The 27,393-nt window shown below is 43.3% G+C and overlaps 1 protein-coding gene across 5 annotated transcripts in view; it reads left to right on the top strand.

The window, feature by feature from the left end:
• Positions 1-27,393, top strand: part of FBXW11 (F-box and WD repeat domain containing 11) — a 2,367,054-nt gene that overhangs the window by 2,193,978 nt on the left and 145,683 nt on the right. For all 5 annotated transcript variants that reach the window (XM_044069098.1, XM_044069099.1, XM_044069102.1 and 2 more), the window contains one exon: positions 2,489-2,676. In XM_044069098.1, coding sequence (XP_043925033.1) covers positions 2,489-2,650 — 162 coding nt within the window. In that variant the 3' untranslated portion in view covers positions 2,651-2,676. The remainder of the gene's footprint in view (positions 1-2,488; positions 2,677-27,393) is intronic.

Consider the following 27,393-nt stretch of genomic DNA (forward strand, 5'->3'; position numbering starts at 1 on the left):
ATTGGAAAGTACAGTAACTGTGTAAAATGGTACCCAGCTGCATTTGCTACTTGTAAAATGGTACTCAGCTGCATTTGCTACTGTGGAAGTGTATGGGGTCTGTTTCCTGACTATGTAAATGTGTCTAGTATTGCAGGGACTTCTGCTTGGAGGTTGCTATTTCTGAATCTTGCCCTTCTGCATAGAGTATATAACTGAAAACAGAAAAGGCTCATTCTTAATTTAGACTAAATTCAAAGGAGTTATTGTTTTGGACCTGAAAATTGAGGGGTCTGTATGTAGTCTTGAGTCAGTTAAACAATTACTGCTGGAAGATACTGTTGGCATAGCTGCTTCCTATAAGGACTCTGCATTTTTCCATTACAGACTAAATAGCCAGAACCAGAATCAAAAACATTGGCTTTAGCCAGAAGCAGATAGCTTTCCAGCTTAGATTGCCTTTTTCTGACCATCTTTCTTGTGAATGTTTTAATTTTAGGCACTTATACTATTAGCTTATTTATTTGGAAAAGAAATGCTTATGTTATTAAATGTTTGTACATGACTGTATTTATTGATTAAAGGGTTGGTGTTTTACTGCTAACACTAACTGTGGATTGTCTGCCCACTGGGGAGTGATGCTGCTTTAGCTGTATATTAAAGGCTGGCTTATTCAAAGGGTTAAAATGAGCGTTGGTAAGTTTTCTACAATGTAGTATATCGTGGCAGTGTGCCTTATAATGCTGGTCACCATTTACCCCCATTTTAAAAATTGTGTGTAGAATGTGATTTGTCAGTTTTCAGTTATTGTTAATAATATTGCACAGAAAGGCATTGGGCTCCATAGAAGGTGGGTGACATCCTGGGAATCAGTGGTTCATTGCTGTGGCCTGTAGCTGGGCATTATGAAGCTTCTCTAAGTTGTCAGGTCTTTGCTGTTATTCAGGGTAACAGTACACACTAAATGTGAGTTGTCAGGTCTTTGTTTGTGGTAACAGCATACATTAACTGAGTTGCCAGGTCTTTGCTGCTGTTCAGGGTAACAGCGCACATTAAATGTGAGTTGTCAGATCTTTGCTGTTAATCGGGGTAACAGTGCATATTAACCGTGAGTTGTCAGGTCTTTGCTTCTGTTTGGGGTAATAGTGCATGTCAACTGTGTACCCTTAAGGCCATTTGCCCTTTGATTCCCATCTCTGGCACCAGTTAAAGCACAAATCTAATACTGCTGGTTGTGGCATTTAAATATTGTTGGCAGAGATGCAGTAGTTAGAACACATAGCCCGTCGCCGCAAGGTTTAGTAATGTTAGCCCAATAAATATTGCTGCTTTTCATATTCAGCACTATTTAATTGGTTGCATTGTATAAGGAGGTCATGGTGGTTCTTAACAAAAAGACATGATATGCCATGTGTTTGGACATAGCTGTTTGAGTTTGTACTAGTTTTTTTAACACAGTAGTTAGAGTGGGTAAGATGGAGAGAACTGCTGAAGTCAGTAGATGTGAGTTTAGGAACTTTAGAGAACTTGTTGTAGTGGCTGTTTCCACGTGACTGGCATGATGGGGCAAAACAAGAGACTACTGATGCTACACAGGTGTGTAGTGAAGTGCTCACATCACATTGTATTAAACCGAGGAAGGAGAACATTAGGTCCTGCAGGTCCAGCTGTTGGGATTTGATCTTCTAATTTCAAGATCTTGCTAATGGTTGAATGAATTGCTGGAGGTTTTAGCTGGGGGACCGTGAATTCGTAGCATTAGAGAATTCCTTTTGAAAGTTTATTGGGGGATGGTTAGCTGAAGTGCTGTTGACTAAACCATTATTTGTAATCCTAGCCTGGTACTTAGCAAGCATTTTGGATCACCAGTTTCCGGAAGTGATTAGGACCAAGACCAAATTCCTACTATCTAAGAAGAAATTGTGTAATTAATTTTAAATCCAAATGCAGCTGCTACAGGGACACTAGCTAACTCGGGTAATTTCTTAAACTAACATTACAGTAATTTAATGCTGAAAGAACTCCAAAAGCAAGTCGTACCCTGACTATGCAGTTTCATTTGTGGGAGTCCTGTGTGTACTTAAGTGTCTGTGCTTAATGGAAAATGAGTGCCTAATAGATGAGTATTTTACCTTTTTTGAGTGTACATGGAGAGTTAGAATGATGCTAACTGCACTTTGTGTTTGGCACTGTTGCTGATATTGATCCATCGTACTTCATGTAAACTGGCTATTTTTCTTACTACATATTCGGGACACCGCTGTTAAATGTTAATTTATACTGTTTGAATGAAATCCATCGAATGTAACATGTCTAAGTATGCGAGATATTAGAAAATGCTTTTTAAATGTACTGATTGTATATGTCTTTATGACTGTATGTGACTGGCTGAAAAAATCTGCGAATTAGCCCACCTGTCTACTCAATAAATAACAAATCAATTCAAAATGCCTAGCCTTTCCTGTAAACTTAACTGTATATAAAATTGAGGCATTGTTTTGTTTTACAGGAACACTCTGGACGTGTTTTCCGACTGCAGTTTGATGAGTTTCAGATCATTAGTAGCTCTCATGATGACACCATTTTGATATGGGATTTTCTGAATGTGCCGCCAAGTGCACAGAATGAGGTGCGGTCGCCTTCTAGAACATACACCTACATCTCCAGATAACAGCTTGCACTTTATTCCCTGCTCAGGTAAGTGTGCTCCACATCACAACTGCTTTTCATCCTTCCGTGGAAGTGTTAGTGTTTCGTGTCATTTTTTTAAGGTGGAAAGGTAGTGCAGAACTGCTGTGGTGATGCAGTGTAGGTATTCTTCTACGTCACTGTTGCAGTATTCATCATCTCCACGATCTCCTGCCAAGGATCGTCCAAAGTCCAGCCAGAATACCAAAGCCTTTATTACGTAAGGAGCATCGTACGTCAGACATATGATCCCCATGCAATTGTAAGGCATAAAGGTGATGTAGGTACCCTCTCAGCTCAGAACCTAGTTGTTGCCAGTCTGAACGCTGTTATTGTATTTGGTCTTGAACGTACTTCAGTTTGCTGGTTATACAGAGCCTACATCCTTCAGGTAGGGGTCCTTTTGGGATTCGTTTTTCTTTTTCTTACATTGTTCAGTGGGTTATATGATATCCAAGAAAGGGAAATGTCGGTGCGGGAGGCAGATCCTCCATAAGGACAGCCATGATAAGGTGCCTGTTTTGCTGAGATGCTTCTCAACAACACTGTGTTCCATCTGTCAGGCTTTTGTACTCAAGACTTTGTGTAGCAGCCTTTCTTTTCTTTCCATTTACCTTGAGAACCAGTGTCTCAAGATTTTGGCCCAAGGTAACATGACAGGCATAATCCTTTCGTCCTGAGCTACAGCCTCCACTCAGAAAGAAGACCAGGAAGTTTAGGCCTGAGACTGCTGCAGTCCAGCCTCCACTGGACATCTCTCTTGAGGTGAGTGAGAACCTAGAGGGTAGTCTGGTGTTGCCATCAGTTTTTTCTGCTGCAACCTTCTCAGAGGCTGGCACAGAACTTGCTTTTCACACGTTCTTGGAGACCTTGCAAACATCTGCCACAGATGTTGAGGAGGGACCACGGCTGATCATTTCCGATGGGCATAGAGCGATTCCTCACATCCATGTTAGGGAAGAGGTGCCAACTACTCTAAATCCAAGCAGTGCTCTGAACCTCAGTTTCATCAGAGCGGACATCGCAGTGAAGAAAAGGCGTAAAACTAAGCATGTTGTGTATACCCCCAGGGATCCACAAAAGGAATGGCAATACTTCACTCATGGCTTGTTCAGTGCCTTGGTAGCATTGAAGCCTCCTCAGGGGGGTTAAGTTCTTGCACCTCTCTCTGGTCATCTGCCCTTAAGAGGGCTAGAGACCCGGAGTCTTCAAGGATTCTGACATGGAGATTGACTCCTTGGTGTACTTTTCTCAGTTGCCTTCAAGATTACACTATGGTTCTGAGTAGGAGGAACCTTTCAATCCTGATCCTCCTTTGGAGGAACTTTCCTTTGGTGATGTGGTCCTACTTATGATAGAGCATTTCAAATGGGAATGCTTTCAAGTATCAGACATCCAGAGAAGTTATGAATTGTTAGAAATGAACTTTCTGAACCTTCAGCTGTCCCTCCGGTGTTATCTGCTCTATTAGATACCTTCTCTGCTGCTTCCCTGTCTCCAAATTCTCATCCACTAGCTCCTAAGAAACCGGATAAGTTCTATATTTATTTCCAGTTTGATGACTGGGGAAATCCACTGGGCCAAGCAGAGCCCATTTTCAGTGGAGACCTGGGGAGAAAAGCTCCAAAAGCAGTTAACAGAATATAACATAAGTATGGAATATGTAGTATACAAAAGCATAAATATGCAATTTAAAATACAAATACAAAATCGAGGAGTATATGTTTAAAGAACGCAAATGTTCATATGTGTGCACTAGGCCAATGGTCCTGGAAGCCCCTACAAGCCTAGCCATAGGATTACCCTGGCATCATGCCACCTGACCTTAGTTTCCAGAGCCACTGGAGTGATCCCCAAGGTGACTTTTCTATTTCCCATCCACTCATCAAGATCTCTCTTGAAGAGGGCCAGTGAGGTGCTCTGTTTGACATGTATGGGAAGTCTATTCCATAACATGGGCAGTCTCTGGGTTATGAACCTTTCCCTCCAACACATTGTTGATTGTGGTAATGAGGTTGAGGTCTCTGGAGCATGTGGTGCAGAGGGATTGGGATTTCTTTAGATGTAGCATTTCTAACGGAGCTGGGTCAGACATGGCTTTATAAGTCAAGTTGGATTTTTTTGAGTCTGTCCATATAGGACAAGTGTTTAAGGCATAGGATCATCTTTGTGAGGTACGTTTGCGGCCTCTCCAGTTGTTGCAGGTGTCTAGTGAGCTGCATGCCAAATGGGGCATTGTACTCTGACTGGCCTAATGAGGGAAGAGTAGAGGGAGACAATGACCTCTTTCTTCCTGGATGCAAAACCCTTAGTAATGAGATATGCCACATAAAAGGACTCTCTGACCACAGTGGCAGTGTGATGGTCAAAAGAGAGGTTGCTGTCAACCTGTGTTCCCAGATCTCTTATAACACCTTCTGTGTTCAGTGGACTACCATCGATGTGGTAGTTCACGGGAACTGGATTTTTTCCAAAGGGATGACACATTTTCTGGCATTGAGCTTAATGCCATGGTTCTGACACTAGTTATTGGTTTCAGTGAGGCCTTTCTGTAGGATGTTAGCATCACTTAGGGAGTTAATAATGGCTCCCAACTTGCAATTGTCTGCAAACTTTGCCAGCCAGAGTCCCTTCATGTTGGACTGGACTTCTGAGAAATAGATAAACAGGATAGGACCCAGAACCGATCCCTGTGGCTCCACTCGTGACTGGCTGGCAGTCTGACTTGCAGTCAGCTGCCTTCACACTGTGGGTTCGCTCTGTGAGCCAGTTTGCAACCCACCTAGTGATATAGGGGTTGATGCCTAGCTTAGTGAGTTTTTCTATAATTTCTGAGTGGGGAATGGTATCAAAGGCCTTGGTCAGATCAAGGTAGGCTGTATATGAACCACCTTGCCTTCATCCACAGCTCTGGTGACTGGCTCAAAGAAGTCGACCAAGTTGAGCAGACATGATTAACCCTTCACGGAACCAAACTGTGTGGAATCTAGAGTTTGGAGATTCCCTATATCTTTGTTTATTAGGTCCACGATGATGCTTTTCATAGTTTTGCATATCAGACTTGTCAGGCTAATGGGGCAATAGTTCCCAGGGTCTGTAGTCATTCCTCCTTTGTGGAGAGGGATGATTATAGCAGTGCTCCATTCATATGAAGTGAGGCTGTGATTGAGCAGGGCACACAGGTGAGGTGCCAATTCACTCTGTAGTTCATGTAGAACACAGCCAGGGATATTGTCAGGTCCCATAGAAGCTGTATTCTTGGCCTTGGACAGTGCTGTTTTAACCTGTACAGCAGTAATACTGGGTGCCTGGCAATCTACTGGTATTGTGATTGGTCCTTTTGGGGGGGGGGTAAAGTTGGCACTGAATCTGTCGGCCAGTATATTGGCAATATCTATTGGCTCGGTGTAGGAGGTACCATTGAGCAGTAGCCCAGAGCAAATCTGGGTATTGCCGTGGAGGTTCTTTACATAACTATAGCAAGCCTTGTGATTGCCTTTACTTTCTGCTGCAATTCTGTTTTCATAGCTAGCTTTAGAGGATTTGGTGAGGGATTTCATCTTTTTGTTGAAGCTGATAAAGGGAGTTTTTCCAGTCTTGGGACTTTACCTTATTCTGCATCAGTTTCCTCCTTCTGTTGAAGAGTTTGTTTTTGGCAGGGGACCACCAGATTGGCTTCCTTTTTTGGAGAAGAGCTCTTGTTTCTATTGGGTATGGCTAGATCCATGCATTTGTGTACATATTCGTACAGTGCATTGGTGTATGATTCTGTGGTCATGCAACTATTCTCCATTTGCATGGGTGCTGTGAAGTTAGCCACCTCTGATGTTCATTGTGTTACACTGCTGCAGTCATCGCACTCTGGTTATCCTGCCGTCAGGCGGTCCCGTAGTCGGCCAGAGTTCCAAAGTCGTGGTCTGGCGTCGGTTGCTGTTGCTTCTTCCCTGACGTCAGTGCGCCAGGGGTATACAAGATGCATCCGACGCCATTTTCTTCAGTCTTTCTTGCCGCGCGGTGCCCAAAGCAGAAGCAGTTCGCAAGTGCCAGTCGGCCGACTCCTGAGATTTTCGAAGTCTAATTTCAGATCCGAAGTCTTCAATAAAGCTAAGTACCCCATTGGGGAAACTTTTTTCTTGCCTCAGACCAATGTCAGAAAACGTTAATTGTATTTCTTGTGGAAAGCAAATACCTCATAAGGACTTCCACTCTTACTGTATTCCATGCCTAGGCCCTGATCACGACGTCACTAGTCGGTTTTGTGCTAGATTTAACAAACATACTATTAAAAGATGTTTTGATTTTGCTTTGCACTACTTTGGCCGAAGGTTCAGTTATACTATGCCGTCGGATCAACCGACGACCGCAATACCGAAAAAACGCAAGGACAAGGATAAAGACAGACATCTGAGGTCCAAAACCGACGACTAAGCCTCTTCTAGGCCAGTCACCGGTTCTCAGTGAGGCACTTTCGCAGCCCCTGACGCCCGCTACCTCAGAGCCACAGGCCGCCTCCGACTCCCACGTGGAGACAACTAGGCCTCTGGAAACTCAAGGTATTGGGCCTACGGAAACTAATCCCTCAGATGGGTCCGGAGCCGCTGAGCAGGCATCGGCTTCTGAGGGTGTTTTCAGACCTTCACAACTCACCATTAAAACTACAGCAAAGACAAAGGTACCACTGAAGACAAACAAGTACAGCATTCTCCTGGACAAGCCTCCTTGCCTAAGAAACAGATGCTTAAAATGGCTGAAGACCTCATTACTCTAATCAGGGATTCCCTTCCCCCTCCTGAGAAAAGGCTTAGGCAGGGTACAGACTAAGATTCCTCTGATCAGGTTTCCAATTCCTCTTCAGACCAGGGCTACTCTCTACCTCCCCTATGAGGACTCTGATGCTGAAGAATTTATCCCTTCAGCCTCTCCTCCTGAGGATTATTCTTTTGGGGAAACTTTACATACCATGTGGGAGCATTTCCATTGGGAAAGTCAGGATTACTCAGAATCTAAGAAAAGGTTCAGAGATTTCCTTTTATTGCCTCAGCGCAGGCCCCTGGCTATTCCACCTGTGCTAGATATTGTGGATGATGTGTTCTCTAAATCCAGCTTATCTCCCGATTCCTTCCCCCCTGCACCAGCCAAGCCAGATAGGTACTACATAGTCCCTGACCCTCACAAGTTTCTTTATAAAAACCCTTCTGTTGATCCAGAAACATTTCCCAGGGTCCAAAAAGGGTTAAGGCTTCCATTGCAAAAAAATCCAGTACCCTCTGACAGAGATTCCAGAGCTTTGGATAGATGGGGGAAGAAAGTATACACTTTTGCAACTTTAGCAGTAAGAGCTTTAAATTGCCAATTTCACATAATGGCTTAATTAAAACAGAAAATGCTTGCAAGCTCAGAAGCTCCTGATTGTAAAGAAATGCAGGATTTAGTGCATGCAGTTGAACTGGTGGGAAAACATACTCTGCAATGTGGTTTTGATTCTCTAGAGGTCTCTTGTAGAGCCGCAGTTACAGGTTCAGCGATTCGAAGGCATGCTTGGTTAAAAGAACAGAGTTTACCTGATAATGTTAAGGCAAAATTACTGAATGCACCTTTACAGCATGATACCTTATTTGGTGTTGAGGCAGAAGAAGTGTTAAAAGAAAATGGAGGATAAAGCTAAATCTATGCAAACAGTCAAGGATTTCTTACAGGTACAGCCACCTCGATTTAGCAGAAATTGGCCTACAAAAAATTGGTCCTTTCCAGTGTCAGACAGACCACAGAGAGGCAGATACAGACGCCCAAGAGGCAGATCTCAACTCCAAGGCTCAAACAGACGACAGTGGGGCACCTCAACCCCAAAAGGAGGTGAGGACAAGTCCCAACCTTACAGGAAACAGTCACAGTGACTTTCCCCTTCGTACGCCAAGCACTTGACTTTTGGAAGACCCCTTGGGGGGGAAACTAGCACTTTTTTCTCAAAACTGGCAAACAATCACCCAAGACAAATGGGTTCTAAATATTGTCTCAAGATTACAGGTTCCACTTTCATACTTTACCAAGGCTAAAAAGAATGCCAGACCTGCCACCAAATCAATGGGCAGAGGCACAAAAACAAATTTCAGCCCTCATGGACATGAGAGCTATTCAAAAAGTACCACAGCAGGAACAAGGACAAGGATTTTACTCAGGACTCTTCCTGGTCCCCAGAAAGGACAAGGCCTTGGAGGCCCATACTAGACCTTTCAATTCTAAATACTTACCTGGATATTCTGAAATTCAAAGTGTTGACATTACAGCAGCTTCTACCCATAGGTTCATAGGTTCATACTAGGCTATCTGCCCAAGGGCATTTATAAGCCTAGCCCATAGTTATGTGGCTTTCGCCACCCCTTTAGTTTGAATAAAAACTATGCCTATCATTTTGCTGTGCCTCTGTCAAGCAGTGACACTGAAGTAATCCCTGGGGTATATCTGCGATCTCCCATCCATTGGTCAAGATTCCTCTTGAACAAGGCCAGCGAGGTGCTCTGCCTCACATGTACCGGGATTTTGTTCCACAGCACAGGGAGTCTCTGGGTGATGAATCTGTCCCTCCAGCACGTTCTATTTATAACCGTGTCAAGGTTTGTCTCCCGCCCTTGTGGTTCTGAGGGATCTAGATTTTTTGAGGTGAAGCATATTCATCAAATCTGGGTTTGACATGGCCTTATATGTCAGGCACAGGTCACCTCTGAGCAAGCGGTATGAGACTGAATAGAGCTGGAGTTCTTTCATTCGGGCAGCATAAGACATATTTTTGAGACCCTTTATCCTTTTGGTGAGGAACTTTTGGGGCCTTTCAAGCTGCAGCAGGTGTCTGGTCAGATACATTCGAACGGGGCATTGTACTCAATCATAGGTCTTATGAGTGATGAGTACAGGGGGACGATGACCTCCCTTGATCCAGATGTGAATCCCTTCATGATCAGGTGGGCGATATAGAAGGTTTTCCTAACTACTTTAGCAACATGAGTGTCAAGCGAAGGCTACTGTCAACCTGGGTCCCCAGATCCCTGATGACTTTTTCTGTGCTCAGTGGATTGCCACCTATATGGTAGCTAGGGGTAACCTTGTTTTTCCCGAAGGGTATGACTATGCATTTTTGGCGTTTAACTTCAGGCCATGGCTCTGGCACCAGTTATCCGTTTCTGTGAGGCCCTTCTGGAGGATATCTGTGTCAGATGTGTTTTCGACTATGGCCCAGTTTGCAGTCATCTGCAAACTTTGTCAGCCATAACCCTCCTGTGTTTGCTTGTACTTCAGAAAAGTAGATGCCGAACAAGAGTGGACCTAGGACTGAGCCCTGTGGGACACCACTTGTGACAGGCTTTGAGTCTGACATGGCTCCAGCAACTCTGACCCTGTGGGTTCTGTCACTTAGCCAGTTTGCAACCCATCTTGTGATGTATGGGTTTACATTCAAGCTGATGAGTTTTTCGATGATACCTGAGTGGGGTATTGTGTAGAAGGCCTTTGCCAGGTCGAGGTAGGCTGTATGGACTGCCTTTCCCTCATCAATGGCCTTGGTGACTGTCTCGAAAAAGTCAACCAAGTTTAAGAGGCAGGATCTGCCTTTGACAAAGCCAAACTGGGTTGGATCCAAAGTCTGCAAGTTCCTTATGTCTTTATTTATGAGTTCCATTATGATCCTCTCCATGGCTTTGCAGATAAGGCTTGTCAAGCTAATGGGGCGGTAATTTCCAGGGTCTGTGGAGGCACCGCTTTTATGAAGTGGGGGACCACAGTCGCCGTGCGCCACTCCTTGGGTACGTATCCTGAGGTGAGGCTAAGATTAAACAGCTGTCCTAACTGTGGGTTTAATTCCTCGTTGAGTTCGTGAAGCACACAGCCGGGGACACCATCCGGTCCCATGGATGCTGTGTTTTTTGCCTTAGTGAGGGCAGTTCTCACCTGGGCGTTGGAGATGTTTGGGGGGCTGCAATCCTCTGGAATAGATATCTCTCCTTTGGGGGTGGGGGTGTTTGCACTGAACCTGTCAGCCAGTATGTTGGCAATGTGTGTAGGTTCAGTAATTTTCACATCATTTTGAACTAATTCTGAGCATATCTGGGAGTTTCCTCCTAGGTTTCTAACATAGCTAAAGAAGGCCTTATGATTGTCTTTAGGGTCCTTGGTGATTTTTCTCTCAAAATTTGCCTTGGATGATTTTATGAGAGCTCTTAGTTTTTTACTTATAATGATCAAAGGTGTCTTACTTTTCAAGGATTTTGCTCTATCTTGTAGTAGCTTCCTCCTTTTGTTGTAGAGCTTGTTTATGGCTGGGGTCCACCAGACTGGATGCTTGCCTTTGGTACAGAGAGTCTTAGTTTTGTTTGGGATTGCCTGATCCATGCAGTCCTGTAGGTGCTGGTAGAAGGCATTTGTAAGTGATTCAGCGGTTTGAGTAATGTTTACCACTGGCTCAGGGGCCTTAAAGGAGACCACACTAGTTTTTAGAAGTGTGAAATCGGCTTTTGAGAAGTTTTTCACTGTGGTCTTTTTTGTTTCAGGTGGGGGCGGGATGAGGACCTCCAGCGAGATTAGTTTATGATCTGATCTCACCAGTGAGGGGTATACTTCCGGTGTTGAACATTTTGATCCCATGTTCGTGATTATGAGATCAAGTATGTTTTCTCCTCTTGTGGGGATGGTGACTAGTTGTTCCATGGCATTTGAGTTTATGAACTCCAGGAATCTTTGGGTTAGAGTGTTCGGGCTTGAGTAGTGTTCCCAGTCTATATTAGACTTGCCCATGCTGGGCAAGAACGCTTGGCTTGTTACTTTGGACCTCAGAGGCATACCTGCATGTCCCCATCAGACAGAATTGCAGAAGATACCTCAGATTCAAAGCTGGTACAATGCACTACCAATTATCTGCACTACCCTTTGGCTTATCTACTGCACCCAGGGTCTTCACAAAGTGCCTGGCACCAGTAATTGCTTTTTGCAGACAAAAAGGAATTCATATATATCCATACCTGAACGACTGCCTCATTCAAGCAGAGACAAAGGACATTCTTCTACAGCATCTGGCGTTTGTAAAAGAGTTGCTAACTTCTCTAGGGTACACAGTAAACGAAAAGAAGTCAAAACTAGTGCCCTCATAACAGATTATATTCCTGGGTGCCAGCTTAAATACAACGGCCCAGATGGCTTACCTCACGCCAGACAGGTTCAACTAACTCAATATTTTCAATTACTGGCAAAAAAGTCCCATCTCCCTGCAAGAAAAAATCTGCAGGCAATGGGATTCATGACATCCTGCATACTACTAATACCATATGCCAGACTGCATATGAGGTAACTACAATGGTACCTAAAAAGTGTTTGGACTCAACACTCACAGTTTAGAAGCAGTAATACCAATGATTCCCTGCCTACAACAGGAGTTTCGATGGTGGGCACAGGCATGTCACCTAAACAAGGGTCAGCCTTTCACCCTACCCACAGCCAGGCAGACTCTAACAGCAGATGCTTCGGATTATGCCTGGGGAGCACACATGGCAGGAAAATGCATTCAGGGCAAGTGGACCACAGACCAGATGCATCTTCACATCAATCAAAAAGAGATGTTGGCTGTTCAAAATGCCCTAACCGCTTTCAAGGACCTTCTGCATCCAGGACAATTATTATTAAAGACAGACAACACCACAGTAATGTGGTACATAAGCAAGGGGGCACTCATTCTTACCCCCTATGCAGACAAGCCATGACCTTGTGGAACACAGCTCTAATGTACCAAGTTCACCTGCAAGCACAATTCCTGCCAGGAAAGAAAAATACTCTGGCAGACGATCTAAGCAGAAATATCATGGACCCTCACGAATGGAAATTGAATCCACAAATCTTCAGCATGGTAGCGCAAAAATAGGGATGCCCAGACATAGATCTTTTTGCCTCCCCACTGAATTGCCAACTACAAAAATTCTGCACAAGGACTTATCACAAACAAGCATGGAAAGTGGATGCTCTTTTGTTCAGCTGGAATAACCTAAAAGTTTATGCCTTCCCGCCTCTGCCTCTCCTTGCAAAGGTACTCCTAAAAGCCAGACAAGAGAAACCACAGATGATCCTGATTGCTCCAGACTGGCCACGTCAGCACTGGTACCCTATCTTAAGGAACCGAGCTCAAGGCCCACCATGGATTTTGCCTCAAATTCCACACCTTCTGACTCAACAAAACAATCAGATCCTGCGCGGTCAGGTCAAAACACTAAACCTGGCTGCATGGCAGATTTATTAGTCAAACAGGCAACACCTCTCTCTAAAGCGGTTATGGATGTCATTTTGGTGGCCAGGAGGCCTAGCACCAGGAAAGCTTACTCAGAAAAATGGAAAAGATTCTGCGCCAGGAACCAGGCTCAAAGCCTTGATCCTCTTGTTCCAAACATTCCTCAGATTTTACAATACTTTACTGAGATGCTGGACAGAGGCCTATCCTTCTCATCAACTAAGATTCATGCCTCTGCCATTTCAGCACATTATAACACGGATCCTCCTTTATTCTCTCATCCCTTGCTAAAGCAGTACCTCAGAGGGGCTACAAACATAAGACCGCCCCGGAGAACACCAACTTGGGACCTCAATTTTGTTTTAGAAAAACTGACCCTGCCACCTTTTGAGCCAGCCGATACAGCCGATCTAAAATTTTTATCATGGAAAACAGCTCTGCTCCTGGCAGTAACTTCAGCACGAAGAGTCTGAGCTGCAGGCATTAATGGCAGTGGAACCGTTTATAATTTTTCATCAGGACAGGGTTTCTTTAAGGACAAACCCTACCTTTATGCCAAAGGTGGTATCTAGTGTGGCTCTTAACCAAGCCATCCATTTGCCAACTTTTTATCCAAACCCCCAGAATAAAGGGGAGAAACTTCTGCATTCTTTGGACATACACAGGCAGCTACGCTTCTACTTGGACAAAACAAAAGCGATCAGGAAAACTGAGCAACTGTTTGTAGCATATGCTGCAGGATCACAGGGCAAGGCCATCTCAAAGCAGACTATATCCAAATGGATAGGACACTGTATTCGTTACTGCTACACACAGCATGGGAAATCCGTCCCAAATAGCATTAGGCCACATTCCACCAGGGCTACAACCACTTCAGCGGCCTTTCTCGGAGGAGTACCTACCAAGGAAATTTTGGAGGCTGCAACTTGGAGTTCAGTGCACACCTTTACCAAGCATTACCACCTGCCTCTTTACTCTAAATCCAGAGCAGGATTTGCCACTGCAGTTCTGCAGGGTCTCATAGCGAATCCTAACTCTTTATAGACCAGCCACCCAACCTTAGCTTTGGGATTCTACCCAAGTGTGATGACTGCAGCAGTGTAACATGATGAACATAGTACAATTTTGTACCTACTATAAATGTAGATGTTCGAGTGTTCACACTGCTGCAGTCCAGGTTACCCTCCCTCCATCCCCTCTGAACTAGCTGGCCTTATCTCTACCTTTCTATCCTATACAACCTTTGTGGTGTATTTGCTTGTGACTGAAGGTATTATTTTTATTTTATATGTATTGCCTACCTGCTTGGGGGCACCTGACATCTGGTGCAAGAAAAACTGAAGAAAATGGCATTGGATGCATCTTGTATACCCCTGGCACTCTGATGTCAGGGAAGACTTTGGAACTCCGGCCGACTGCTGGACCGCCTGATGGCAGGATAACCCGAGTGTGATGACTGCAGCAGTGTGAACACTCGAACATCTACATTTATGGTAGGTACAAAACTGTACTTTCTTAGGAGCCCAAAGTTAGCTTTGGAGAAGTTTTTCATGATGGTTACCTTTGCAGGGGTGGGGGGATTTCCAAGGTGATTAGTTTTTGTCTGATCTAACCAGGGAGGAGTTGAGTATTGGTGCAGAGCAATGATCATCCATGTTAGTAATGACCAGGTCAAGGATGTTGCTACCTCTAGTGGGGGTAAGAACGAGCTGGTCCAGGGCATTCGAATTAATGAATTCCAGGAAACAGGCAAGTGTATTGGTGCATGATAGTTTTCTCAGTTAATGGAGGGGTAGTTGAAGCTGCCCAGTATGAGTGTGTTAGGTTGGACCCTAATATTCTCCAGGGCGTTTAGGAACGTTTGGGACATGGTTGGGGACCTATAACAGGCTACGACCTGAATCACTGTCTTACCCAATGTTAGCTGCACCTGAACCATCTCTGATGCATTATGTTGGGCTATCAGTCTGTAGGTGTGCGCATCCTTTATGAATATGGAAACACCACCACCTTTGGAGCTTCGGTCCAGGTTCTGGGGCCAAAAGGTGTGGAATGAGTTATAGCCTGTTAGTGCATTGCATGGGTGCTTTCTGCTACCTTGAACCAGGTCTCAGTTACAGCACAAATGTCGATGTTCTCCATTTTAAGGAGTGCTTTGAGCGAGTGTATTTTGAGGTTTAGACTTCTAGCATTGTGCAGCATGACTCTCAGATTGCATTTGTTTGTAGCTGTTATGGTGGTAATGTGGTCTTTGGAACACCGCCTAAAAAAGGCACTATAGGGGTGGCAAAAACTTTGGCCAATATCTGGAAGCCCAGGGGTGACAGATGCAGGCCATCTCTGGCAAAGCATCGAGGTCTGTCAATCATGTTATCCCAGGCAGACAGATACTGGATCCCCTTAGAGTGACATCAGAAACTTAGCCAATTGTTGAAATAAAGATAGTCAAAAGTAATACAGATAATATAAAGTTCAAGTCATAGTGTTTGTACAAGTGTAGTGTTTGTTCTAAGAATAATGTTAGTGAAGGGAGGTTTGAAAGAGATGACCGCGTAATTTAGGAGGGATGGGAGCAGGACCAATCCCAGTTTGAGGTTTGATAAAGGAGGAGAGGTTTGAAATTAGAGTGGTTGTGAGTACAGCGGAGGGAGCGGGCTGTGGGATTCCATAGTTTAGCTAAGGAGTGTGGTAGAAGTAATTGTCCAGGAGGGTGAAGGGGTTTATAGATTTTAAGGAGGTTTTTGAGATCTGAGAGTATGACTGGAGAGAGAAGGGGTTAAGATAGATGAAAGAGAGGGACAAATGGAGGGTTGGAATATGAGTTTATGAGCAAGTGGTAAGTTGTATGAATTTCAGGTAATTAGGACGCTCAAGCCAGTTTAGGGAGTGGAGGGAATGGCAGTGATGGGTGGAATATTTGGACCCTGTAGCAAATTTGCAGGCTTTGTTATAGCAGGCTTCCAGTTTGTTTTTTAGGCTAAGTTGGAGATAAGTAAGTGGAGGGGCACTGTACATGAGAGGGGAGCAGGTAGGAGGAGGCTGGAGTATGTCTAGTAGGAGCGGTTGGGTACCAATTTTGTCTGTACAGCAGGCCTAGCTTTTGGTGGCTTTTTTTATGTTTTGGATGTGGATATCGAATTTTAAATGTTCATCAATGGTGACTGCGAGTAGTTTGGTGTGAGTACAATATCGATTAGAGTGTTGTTGTGGCTTTTTATTTTGAAGGAGCTTTTGTCTATGGTGAAATTTGTTGAAGGAGAGAATATCGTGATTTTTTTTGTTTTGTTAGCATTGAGAGCAAGATAGCTGTTTAGCATCCAAGTTTTCTGTATTGGAGAAGGCTGTTTTTTTGCAGGAGTTTGGAGGGAGAGTTTGCTGTACAGATGATTGTGGAATCATCAGCATACTGGATCAGTGTAGCATTATCTATGGATTTGTGAAGGTTATTAATGAAAATACTGAAAAGTAAGGCGCCGAGAATAGAGCTTTGGGGGACACCGAAGAGATTAAGAAAGGATGAAGTGGAATTTTTCCATTTAACAGCTTGTTTATTGGAGAGAGAGCTTGTAAACCAGGCAATGGAGGAAGGATAGAAATTGAGGGAGGAAAGTTCAGATAAGAGTAGAGGATTTGAGACAGTGTCAAAGGCTTTGGAGAGATCTGAGTAAAGGGGAGGATGCCATTTTCCCAGAGTCGCAAGCACGAAGGATGGGCAGAAGAGCAGTGGTAGTGCTGTGGCCAGGCCTGAAACCCTGTTGTGTTGGGGTAAGAAGAAGATTGTGTGTTAGGTATGTTAAGAGTTGGTGACTAATACATTTTTCAAGGTTGTTAGAAAGAGGTGAGAGAATAGCTGCAGGACGGAAGTTAGTAGTGTCTGTTATTGCCACCTTTGTTGAGAGGGGTGACAAAAGCTTTCTTCCAGTGTGGGGGGACATAGGCTTCTTGGATGGACCTGATGACAGGAATGGAAATGGAGAGGGCAAAGCTGTCTGCAGCCATCTTAAGGAAGGGGGGGCAGATTATCAGGAGCGTAGGAGCAAGGCTTTAGTTTAAGGAGGAGTTTTTTATGCTGCTGGTGGGGATAGGCCTAAGACTGAAAGGAGGAGTGTTTGAGGGAAAAGCAGTGGATGAGGGACTATGAGAGGGAGAAATGATGGGAAAGGTTGCGGTTAGTTTGGCTATGTAGTCAACAAAAAAAGGTATTGAAATTGGATGTAATTTTATGATCTAGGGAGTTTGGGTTAGGGCATGGATTGCCTTTTCTACCAGGGTTTAGAAGGAAGGAAATGCAATTCCAGAACTTTTTCGGGTTAGAATTAAGTTCTGATTGGAGAAATAAGTCTTACGGTCTTTAGTTAGTAGTTTCGGTACTTTTCTGTTATCAGGGCAACAGTTCTAATTAGCTTGCAATGATCGCACAGCTGCTGCTGATGTGGGATGATTCTACAATTACTTGAACCCATTACAGATAGACCATTTTGATTCTTTACGGTTGTGTCCCCACAGTTATTAAAGCTCGTTCTTGTAGCATTTGAGTTGCTAATAGTATCCTGTATAACATTTAGGTGTTTCAAATGCATAAAGGCCATTGTTTTGTAACTATTAAAGAAAAGTTAAGAAATAAGTAAAATCTCAGGACGTGTCCTGCAATAAATAAAAAAAATCTAAATACCTAAATAAGTAAAAATGGCAAAAGTGCCCAAAGAGGGACAGGTGCTAACCCTGTAGTAAAATCTTGGACTGACGAGCCAAATGTGGTACAACTTCAAAGTGTAAAATGCGCTTCATTTGGAGTGTGTTTAGATTATTGTAGTCTCTCCTACTTTTTTACAATGCTGCAACACAATTCAGGACCGTATGCGAAATGTAATATGAAAATCTGAGTCCAGCCCAAAGAACAGTTTCTCGCGGTCTATGGGTACTCACTATTTGTTGTATTTTGATAGAAGAGGCGCACCGGAGGGCATAGGCTGGTAGGTGGTCGCTAAGGGGATCTGGTATAATTCCACTGTATGAGATTAGGTTGGGATGGATTGCTATGATCCACTCTAGTGTAGTGCCAGAGGAGCTGTCTTTACTGGGTCTGGTAGGGCAGTTTATTAGCTGGGAGATGTTAGAGATTGTTTGACTCTGAGATTGTGAGTAGATGGTGACCCATTTGATGTTTACATCGCCAAGGATCCTTTTTGATGATGGAAGAGAACCATGAGAGAACGTCTTAAAGGATGGGGATGTTATCACCGGGGGGGGGGGGGGGTGTAGATGGCAGCTGTACATAAAGACTTATGTTTGTTGATTTTTAGGAAGACTGTGGATAGTTCAGCAGGAGAGAATTTAGGAATGGGGTTCTGCAAGTTCTTGTACAAGCTCCCTTCCTCTGATCTTGCAGTGATTCTCTATCTACTGATGAGCCTTCTAGGTTGTTGCCTTCTTCCAAGCTCCTTTCTTCGGATAAGGACAGTAGATCAATGGAGAGGGATGGCAAGAAGGTATACACTTAGCCCTGAAGGCTAAAGTAGTATATTATTTACCATACTCTTATGACTAGGTACAATCCCGTCCCTTCTTTCCCAGCTTGGTAAGATTATTTTGTATATGCCTGACTCTATGGGAAAGTCCTCGGCTCTCATTGCTCATTTCCATATCCCAGGAGGCCGGTCATACTCTTAAATGCAGCTGATGCATCTTCTAGGGCTGCTGTCTTAGTGATGAGGTGCTCTTCCTGCCTTCACCATCAAACCTTGCCAGATAATGTCAGAGCAAAGCTTCTGGACACTGCCTTGGGTAATCAGAATGTTTGGTACTGCTGTGGCTGACCTTTTCAAGAAATTGCAGGGTCAAGTTAGGTTTATGAAAGATTTTAAGCAGATTTTTGTCTGGTGTATCCTCTAGTTTCAAAGGAATTATTCTAATAAGACTGCTTTTTTGCATAGACTGCCTAAGCAGTCTTCCAAAGGTAAGAAGGCTCCCAGGCCTGTTTTTTTCCCCTGATAAGCCTATTTAGTATGCCCAGGCCACAGAAGCAGTCCTTTCCAGACAAAATTGTGGCCATCTGACTGCCTGCCCACCCTCCTTGGCCAGGTTCCCTTGTCCCTCAGCTTGTTCTTTTCCAGTTTGTCAGCTGATTATCACAGACACCTGGGTTTTCTCCATTATCCGGCAAGATTAGTTTGACCTGGAAGACCCACCCTCCTTTTCTGGTATTCCTCAACCCCTGCAGCTCAGCTTCCTCATTTTCCATGGTATTGCAGGGTCTGTTGGACCAGTGTACCACTGAACCAGTTAATCAGACCTTGAGGGGTTTGGGGTTTTATTCCAGGATTTTTCTGGTTCTCAGGAAAGAAGGGTATTCGAGACATGTCTTTTATCTTTACTGTCTGAACACCTTTGTCATAGTGCCTTTCTTACAAATGTTATCTCTTCAGACTCTTGCTCCCCCAGGTCTTTCTGATTTCCTTGTGTCTGAAGGATGCTTACCTTCACATTCCTATCCCCTCACTATTCAGGAGATATTTGCATTTCTCTATTTCTTCCTCTCCTTTTCATTTCTCTGCTTTGCCCTTTGGGCTTTCCGCAGCCCCAAGGGTGTTCACCAAATGTCTAACCCCTGTAGTCACCTCTCGGAGGCTTCAGGGCATTCAAATATTTCCTTATGTGGATGACCTCTTGCTTCAGGTTATGTTCCAAGCTAGTGCAGAATCTTCATTTTCCTGGCTTCAGTTGCACAGCCTGGGATTTACTGTAAACCTTCAAAAGTCAATCTTGACTCCATCTCGGGGTCATGTTTTCCTAGGCTGCAGGTTCCATACTGTCAAAGCTGGCATCTCTTCCTGTCTCCAAGGTTCTGTCCCCCTCAAATTTTCTGTCCGTACTTCTCTTGTCCTCTCATGCAGCCAGGGAGTTTCTCACGGCTCTGGGGTTCATACCCTCCCCATCCCCATGCTCTCCTGGGCCATGCTTCATATGAGGATGTTTAAGTGGTACCTAAAATCAGTGTGTCTTCAGTGGCTCCACCAGCTTGGACCATCTAGTTTCTCTGCTTCCTCATTTCAAACTGAAATTTCACAGGTGGATTCAGCAGCTATTTCTCAACTTAGATGTTCCTTTCCACCCTCGTCAGCTGTCTCAGGAATTCATCACAAATGCATCAGAGCTGGTTTGCGGAGCCGATTCAGGCACATTGAAGGTACAGGGCAGATCACATCACCATCCATTGGCTTGGAAAGTGAATGCTGAGCCTGTCTCTTAGAAGGGAATATTCTTGTATGCCTTTCCTCCCCTTCCTTTTCTTCCAAGGGTCCTTCAGAAAATCAAGGAGGACTCTCCAGTAAAGTTGTTGGTGACTTCCTTTTGACCCAGACAGCACTAGTTCCACCTGCTATTCCATCTGGCCAGGGGCAGTCATCACAAGATACCTCACTGCTAGGATCTTCTCACACAGGACAGAGGAACTTCCCCCACCCTCATCTGTCCATTCTTCCACTGATGCTTTGGGTGATAGGGTTTTGATTACTTTCCATCAGTTTTCTGAGGATGTGCTTAGGATCCTGCAGGAGGCCAGGAAAACCATATCCGGAAATCATCCAAGTGGAAGAGATTTTCTGTTTGGTGTCTCAAACATCATCAGGACCCATTTTCAGTGGGCCCGTTTGGTTCTTTTCCGTCTGTGTGAACCTCTGCGTGCTGGCCTAGCATAAACCATGCTCCCTCTCCTCTGACAACATCCCCCGAGTACTTATGCCCCAGAAGCCGTAGCATATCCTGTCAGTATCCTTATAAATCACTCTGTAGCAGAGTCCATTGTCCCTAACCTCTGGAAAAAGTCTATAATCACCCCTTTACATAAAGGAGGCAGTTCCATTGAACTATCCAATTATTGACCAGTCTCCATCTGTCCTTTTTCCAAACTCTTGGAAAAATGCATTCATAAGCAACTGTTGTACCACCTCATCCAAAACTAACTCCCTACCCAACATGGTTTTCGCCCATCACACAGCACCACCACTCCCTTAATCACCTTCACGGACACTGTGCCCAAATCCATTGACTGTGGTAATATCACTTCTGTCTTACTACTAGACCTATTAAAGGCATTTGATAGTCCCACAACAAACTTATTCATCAGCTGTCCATTATAGGCTGCAGCCTACCATCCCTCCAGTGGTTTGCAAGCTACCTATCCAACCACCAACAGTACGTCAAATGGCAAAATAAGTTATCCCAATATCAAACCAACATAACTGAGGTACCACAAAGGTCCATACTTGGACCCTTACTCTTCAGTGTTTTCACCAATGACCTTCACACCTTAACACTCCTTAGCTCCATTATCCACTACACACAACACTTCCAGAATGTTCTCCTCCAGTAACATACAACTTCAGCAACTCACCCAAGTCACCTTCACCTCAGTATAGACATGGCTGAGAGAAGCCCAGCTACTTTTAAATTCTAAAAAAAAAAAAAAAACTCCTGCTTTTCTTAACAAAACCAATCTCATCTGACTAAAATATTCACGGGATAGCACAGAAATTGAAACAGTTCCCACAGCTAAGCTTCTCGGTCTAACCATAGATTAACTTAACTTTCGAACACCACCTATGCAGTAGCATTAAAAAAAAACACACAAACTAGGAAAACTCTGCAGACAAACTTTCTTTGATAGCTCCACCAGAAAAAACAACCTGTTTTGCTTCCCTCACTGTGCCCCCTTAAACACTAATTTACAGTCTTCTCTTAAAACCAAGCTCCAATCCTGCTACCATAAAATTGCTAAATTTGCCACCGGTTACCCCTACTGTTAACCACCACTGCCTAGCTTTGAAAGAACTAAATTGGCTCAAACTCGCACAACACCTAAGCCTAGTACACCTGTCTTTTGCAAATAGTGATATATACACCTGATAGCTGCCCAGCCCTCAAATCTGTCCCAAAGCCCTACATACCTACAAGAGCCCTTCACTCTTAAAACAATTCCTAACCATCTACATTCTAAACAAAAGAGCTGGACAGTGCCTATACTCTCATGCCACCACCAAGCTCGAACACTCTGCCAACAGACATTACTACCATTGAGAGCTTTAACTTTAAACACACCCTAAAAAGCATTTTCTTTGTCATCAGACCTACCTGTGCTCTTTCCCTAACAAGTGAACTCCATTCACTCTCTAGGGGCTTTCCTTTCCATCTCTATAAGAGGAATTTCATCTACTAACCACTAGCATATTGGACTAAGAGACTGCATATTTCTACACCCTTAACTTTCCCATCCTTCTACGCATCTACTTGCATCTAATGTTCTGATCCTGACTACCTTAGTACTACCTGATGTATATATAAAAAAAAGTTTGCAATCAATCACTTTAGCGTAATTTAAGAGTAAATTCTAAGTTAACCGGAACTCAAGCAACCAGAAGAAAGACTCGAAGAAGTACAGTACAATTTTCAAGTGTTGCACTTTCTGCGTGGTGGGGTTGGGGTGGGGGGGTTTAGAAACGTACCTTAAGTTTTTAGAGTAGTAAAAAGGAAGATGGGAATAAATTCCTTGTCTCCCAACCTAAGAACAAGTCCAAACCAAACAAATAGTATAGGTTACAGTATTAGTCATTACTATTTTTAATAGTAACTCAAGCAACCAGAAACTACAGTTATCCGGCATCTACCGAAGAGTTTACTGTACATGTTTTCTTATTGTATCTACCTCTTTGTACTTATTTAGTATGCAGTTAACGTCTGCTTTAATACCTGTTTTTATCTTGTTCATGCAAATTGTTTTAATTTCATGTATCATTTGGAGCTTTTCTCCCCAGGCCTCCGCTGAAAATGGGTTCCTGACCCAGTCAGACTTTCCTGGTTAGCAAATGTTAAATAAGTAAAATATTTTACAGTGAAAACCCACTTGTCAGCAATTTCTGCCCGTCTGCTACTTGGTCCTCCTCTGGCCCTAGGTTTGAGGCCAAGCAGTTTCTTAATCTTAGACATCCTTCATGTTAGACCCCCAAGGAAGCCCATTCCCCCCTTCTTGGAGATCTAATTTTGTACTTGAAAAGCTGACTCTTGTTCCTTTTGAGCCTTCTGTTGCTGCATTGCAACATTGTACCTGAAAGACTATTTTATTGGTTGCTTTAATATCTTAACTACAGGCCTTGATAGTGTCCCTCCTATTTTGTTTTTTCAGAGACAGGGTATCTCTGTACAGATCCCCCTTGTATGCCCAAGGTGCTTAATGAGTTTCCCTTAATCAGTCTATCAAGCTTCCTTTTTTCCCTTCTCTGTAATCCACTAGTGAGAAAGTTTGTCATACATTGGATTTGCATAGACAGCTTAGATATTACGTAGACAAAACAAAGGCCGTTTGTTAATCTGAACAGCTTTTTGTTTATTTTCATACCAGGACATAGTTTCCAAGACTATTTCCTTTTGTTGTTTTCATAGTAAGCAGTTGTCTCATTCCACTAGAGCAGTGGCTTTCTTCAAAGGTTTGAACACCAACTCCATCCTTGAAGCTGCTACTTACTTGGTCTTACATTCAGGTCTACATTAGTTCTCCGAAAGTTATTTTCAGTGAGCAACTTTCCTTCAATCCTTATTCAGCAAAAATCACTTATGCAATTCGCTGAATTTTCCAAGGGCAATCAGACAATTGCCATGTAGCACAATAGAACCAACAACTAAGTAAATCAGTACCACCCAAGTGGGGGGCTGCCCCCCCCCCAACTATATATACCAACTCTAAGATTTCACTACAGTGGGGAAAAGGGCAGAGTTGTGTAGTTGGCCAGCTACTTCCTTGCCCTTGGAAAATTCAGCGAATCACAGAAGTGTTTTCGCTGAATACGGGTAGCCGGAAAGGTGTTCGCTGAAAATAACATTCGGCAAACTAATATAGACCTCTTCCATTCATTAAATATTAGAAATTGGATATCATTTTCAGGACAGGTTTTTGCCAAAGGCTGTCCTGCATGGATTTGAGGAGGGCGGCTCCTTGCTTTCCTCCTCCCTGAGTTCATCGTAGCTTTTGTACTGTCCCAGAGAGGATGAACACTGCAACAGTGCAGTTGTGTAAGGTCTTACTTTAATAGTTGATGTCCTTTTCAGTGTTGCACTATTCTCTCCCACCATCCTGCCCCCTCTACTCTTCCTTTTGCATGGGTGGTATTTTTGTACTGGCCAAGTGGTTTCTCTCCTTCCTTTTTCTGGATGTACATGTCCTCTTTTCCACTAGGGATCATGGTTCTCCTGGGGTACTTTGGTTCTGAATTGAAAGAGTACATATGTCACCTTTATGCCCTACACCTGTGCAGAGAGGATACATCTGATGTACTGTGCTCCCTAGGTTAAAAAGGCTTTTTCTATACTGGCCAGACATTGAGTTAACCCTTGGCAGGACATTCTAGAGGTGTTGAATACTGCAACAGTGAAAAGGACATCTACTTCTTTGGTAAGATTTTACACAACTATACTTTCTAATTCATATAAATGGTAAGTTTTTTTTTTTCAAAATCTTTATTCAGCAACATCATCATGGATTACATGTCGCAGTGCATGTACAGCATTGGTAAAGAATCAGACTGCTGTCAAGTTTCAATAACATAATTGTGTGGCATTTTTTTCTCTCCTACAGTTAGTGTTTTACAAAAGCCTCAATTTGTAACCGTGTCTGTGGAGGGTTATACCCAACATGAGCTGGGCACTGAGGGCCTGTTTTAAACCTGGAACACATCTTAGACTAATCCCCCCCCCCCCCAGTAACCTGGCCCATAGGGCTAGTCATGGATAACCCTAAAATTAGAGGAAGTTGAGTTCTCCTGCAGGATGGCAGCATCTCAGCAGTATGATCTTATGAGCCAGTTTACTGTTGGGTGCATCTGCGGAGGATTTCCTTATCAGCACTATACAGAACCTTAAATCTGTAGTTTCTTGTATTAGCCAGGGTCAGAAGCCAGAACCAAAGCTGTCAATCACAGGATGTCTGGTAGATGGGGGGGGGGGGTTTCCAGCAGTTCGTACCCTACTACCAAGACCCTAGGGTGGGATATCAGCTTGTTTCATCCATAATTATTTGATTGGAGAACAATTCAAAAGCTTCTGGATCATTGACTCTTCCCCTTTACACCCCCTGACAAAGCAGTATTACCCTGGAACCCTCTTTGAATGCTGTTTTCTGGGATTTAGTACCTGCCCCCCAGTCCAAAACAGGACTGACATTTTACATACATGGGATTTTTTTAGTCTTAAAGAAAGCCTTCCATACTTTGCCTCACTCCCTCAGGGCTGTCTGGTCTGTAAATTCCTTAATCCTGGACATTTGTCTGTATGAGAAACCATGAAGTGTATGCTAGATTCTTGTTCTCAGCTTGGCCACCTAACTGCCTGTCAAGAAGTGCTAGCCCATCTTTTAAGTTGGACTGTAGTGTAGTATGTGTCATCCTTGGTTAATTTCAATGATTCCTGCTGCCTGAGCTCCATTTATCCTACAGATATTTAACTGATGCAAACACTTGCCTGCTTCTGTGTCTTGAGTAATATCTAATCATTGGAGACCCTTTAGGTTAAGCTTCTGGGGAGACTCATTCAAATGAAGGGGCAGCCTGTAACCTCTTGTACACTAAATGTAATGCTTGCCAGTTTTCCTGTAATTGGTGTGATGTCTTCACTAATAGGCTGCGAGCATTAAGAGTAGCTAATTCTAGCCAAGCCAATACTGGGAGGTTACCAGGATGAAGGCTACCATGTACAAGTGCCAATCTGAGACACTAGCCTTGCTTGTGAGACTGAAGTTAGTGTTTTACTGTCCTCTGATGATTGTTCCAAGTAAACTAAGGTACAGTCGCAGCTTTCTTATGCAGTCCATTCCTGTGAAAGCCCAGGATATGTCTGTGTAGGTAGTATAAAACTGGTTCTACTGTTCTCCCAATCAGTGCTGCAATCTATTGTCTCATGTCCATCTAGATGCAACTGGATGTGCTGTTTCTAACTCCATTGTTTTTATCTGTTCATAATAATTGCCAGAAGCATCCAGATTAGCATTCGTTCACTACAAGTTTCAGTCCCTGTCATTTGGTTTTTGCCCCCACCCCTTTCCAAGTCGCAAATTTTTGGTCATCAAAAAAATTCCTGATAACATCAGGGGAGGACCAATGGAATTGAAACTTGAGGAAAATGAACTTATTTGGCAGTTGAAATTAAATGCCTTGGTTCTGCCAGGATTAAATGATCTAGCTTCTATTAAGAGTGTTTTAAAATTAAAGGCTTTACTTAGAGTTATATATTTTTATATACATTTGTTTTTGTAATGCAATTTGAATGTTTTATGTACAATGTGGATTACCTTTTGGTGAAAGTGTCTTGGCACCTTAAATTGAGGCTTGGTGTTTCACTAAGGAAATTATGGCATGACAAATTATTATATTTAAGGGCAGTTATTTATTTTGTAAAATTGTCTGAAGAAGTTTACTTATTTTAGTAAACGAAAGCGCTTACTATATTTCTTCTGTGCTTCCCGTGTGGTTTTTCTTCTATTTGTTTCATTTTTTGGCAGTGTTGATCTTTTTACAGAGTTTATTTGGCTAGGAGTAGTTTATTGGGATTGGCTAAGGGTTTAATTCAGGTTGATCCTTCTTGTAAAGTAATTTCTTGTAAACGAAAGAAGATTCCTGTTTTCCTGAAGAAATTCAAGAATACAAGTCTGAACAGAAAGATGCAGTGACTGATTCAGGGTTTTGTTCTTGAATTTCTGATTCAGAGGAGAGCTCAGTTTGATTCTCCCTGTCAGGGTTTCTTTCTTTGAGACTGTTGCTAGAATGCCCCTGCATTATCAGTGGAAGATCACTGTGGTTTCAGTCCCTCAGAAAATGCTGAGTTGTTACAGAAGGATTTCCAGATAGTACATGCATTCCTGATCTGCTTTAGAGGATTTCTGCATTACTGCCTGCAGTTTTGCAGGTAGTGCTGTCCCTGAAAAAACAGATACTATATGTAAAGTTCATCAGACTTTAAAATTTTATATACTATTCCCAAGTCTGAACCAGCAGCTGTAGTCCTGGTTGACCCCTGTTCTGCTAAGCATTTAATTTCAATCCTAATCTTTCTAATAAAGATGGGAAAATTATTGATAGGTATGGGGAAAGTGTAGATTTCTGTGACTTTGATTTTCAGAATTTTAAATCGTTAGGCTCATGTGTTAAAGTTCTGACATGTGAAAGTATGAGGAATGTTTTATCTACAGTTTCTTATGAAGAAAAATCTTTAACTTAGCTGCTTTTATTGCACAGGTCACTACTCGTGTATGACTGATACTACTACTAGAAATATGGCCACTGGTACTTTTTATGGAGGTTTGCATGACAGCGTTCTCAGAGCCTCCCAGTTGTTAAAAATGAGATTTTAAATTCTCCCTTGGATAGAGATTTATTGTTTGGGTTCTCTGCTGCAGCAGTGATCAAAAGGTGTGATGAAAGGGGCAGATT

Source organism: Protopterus annectens, chromosome 4.part0, assembly GCF_019279795.1.
Source record: "Protopterus annectens isolate FY-2018-M chromosome 4.part0, PAN1.0, whole genome shotgun sequence".
NCBI classification, from domain to species: Eukaryota; Metazoa; Chordata; order Ceratodontiformes; family Protopteridae; genus Protopterus; species Protopterus annectens.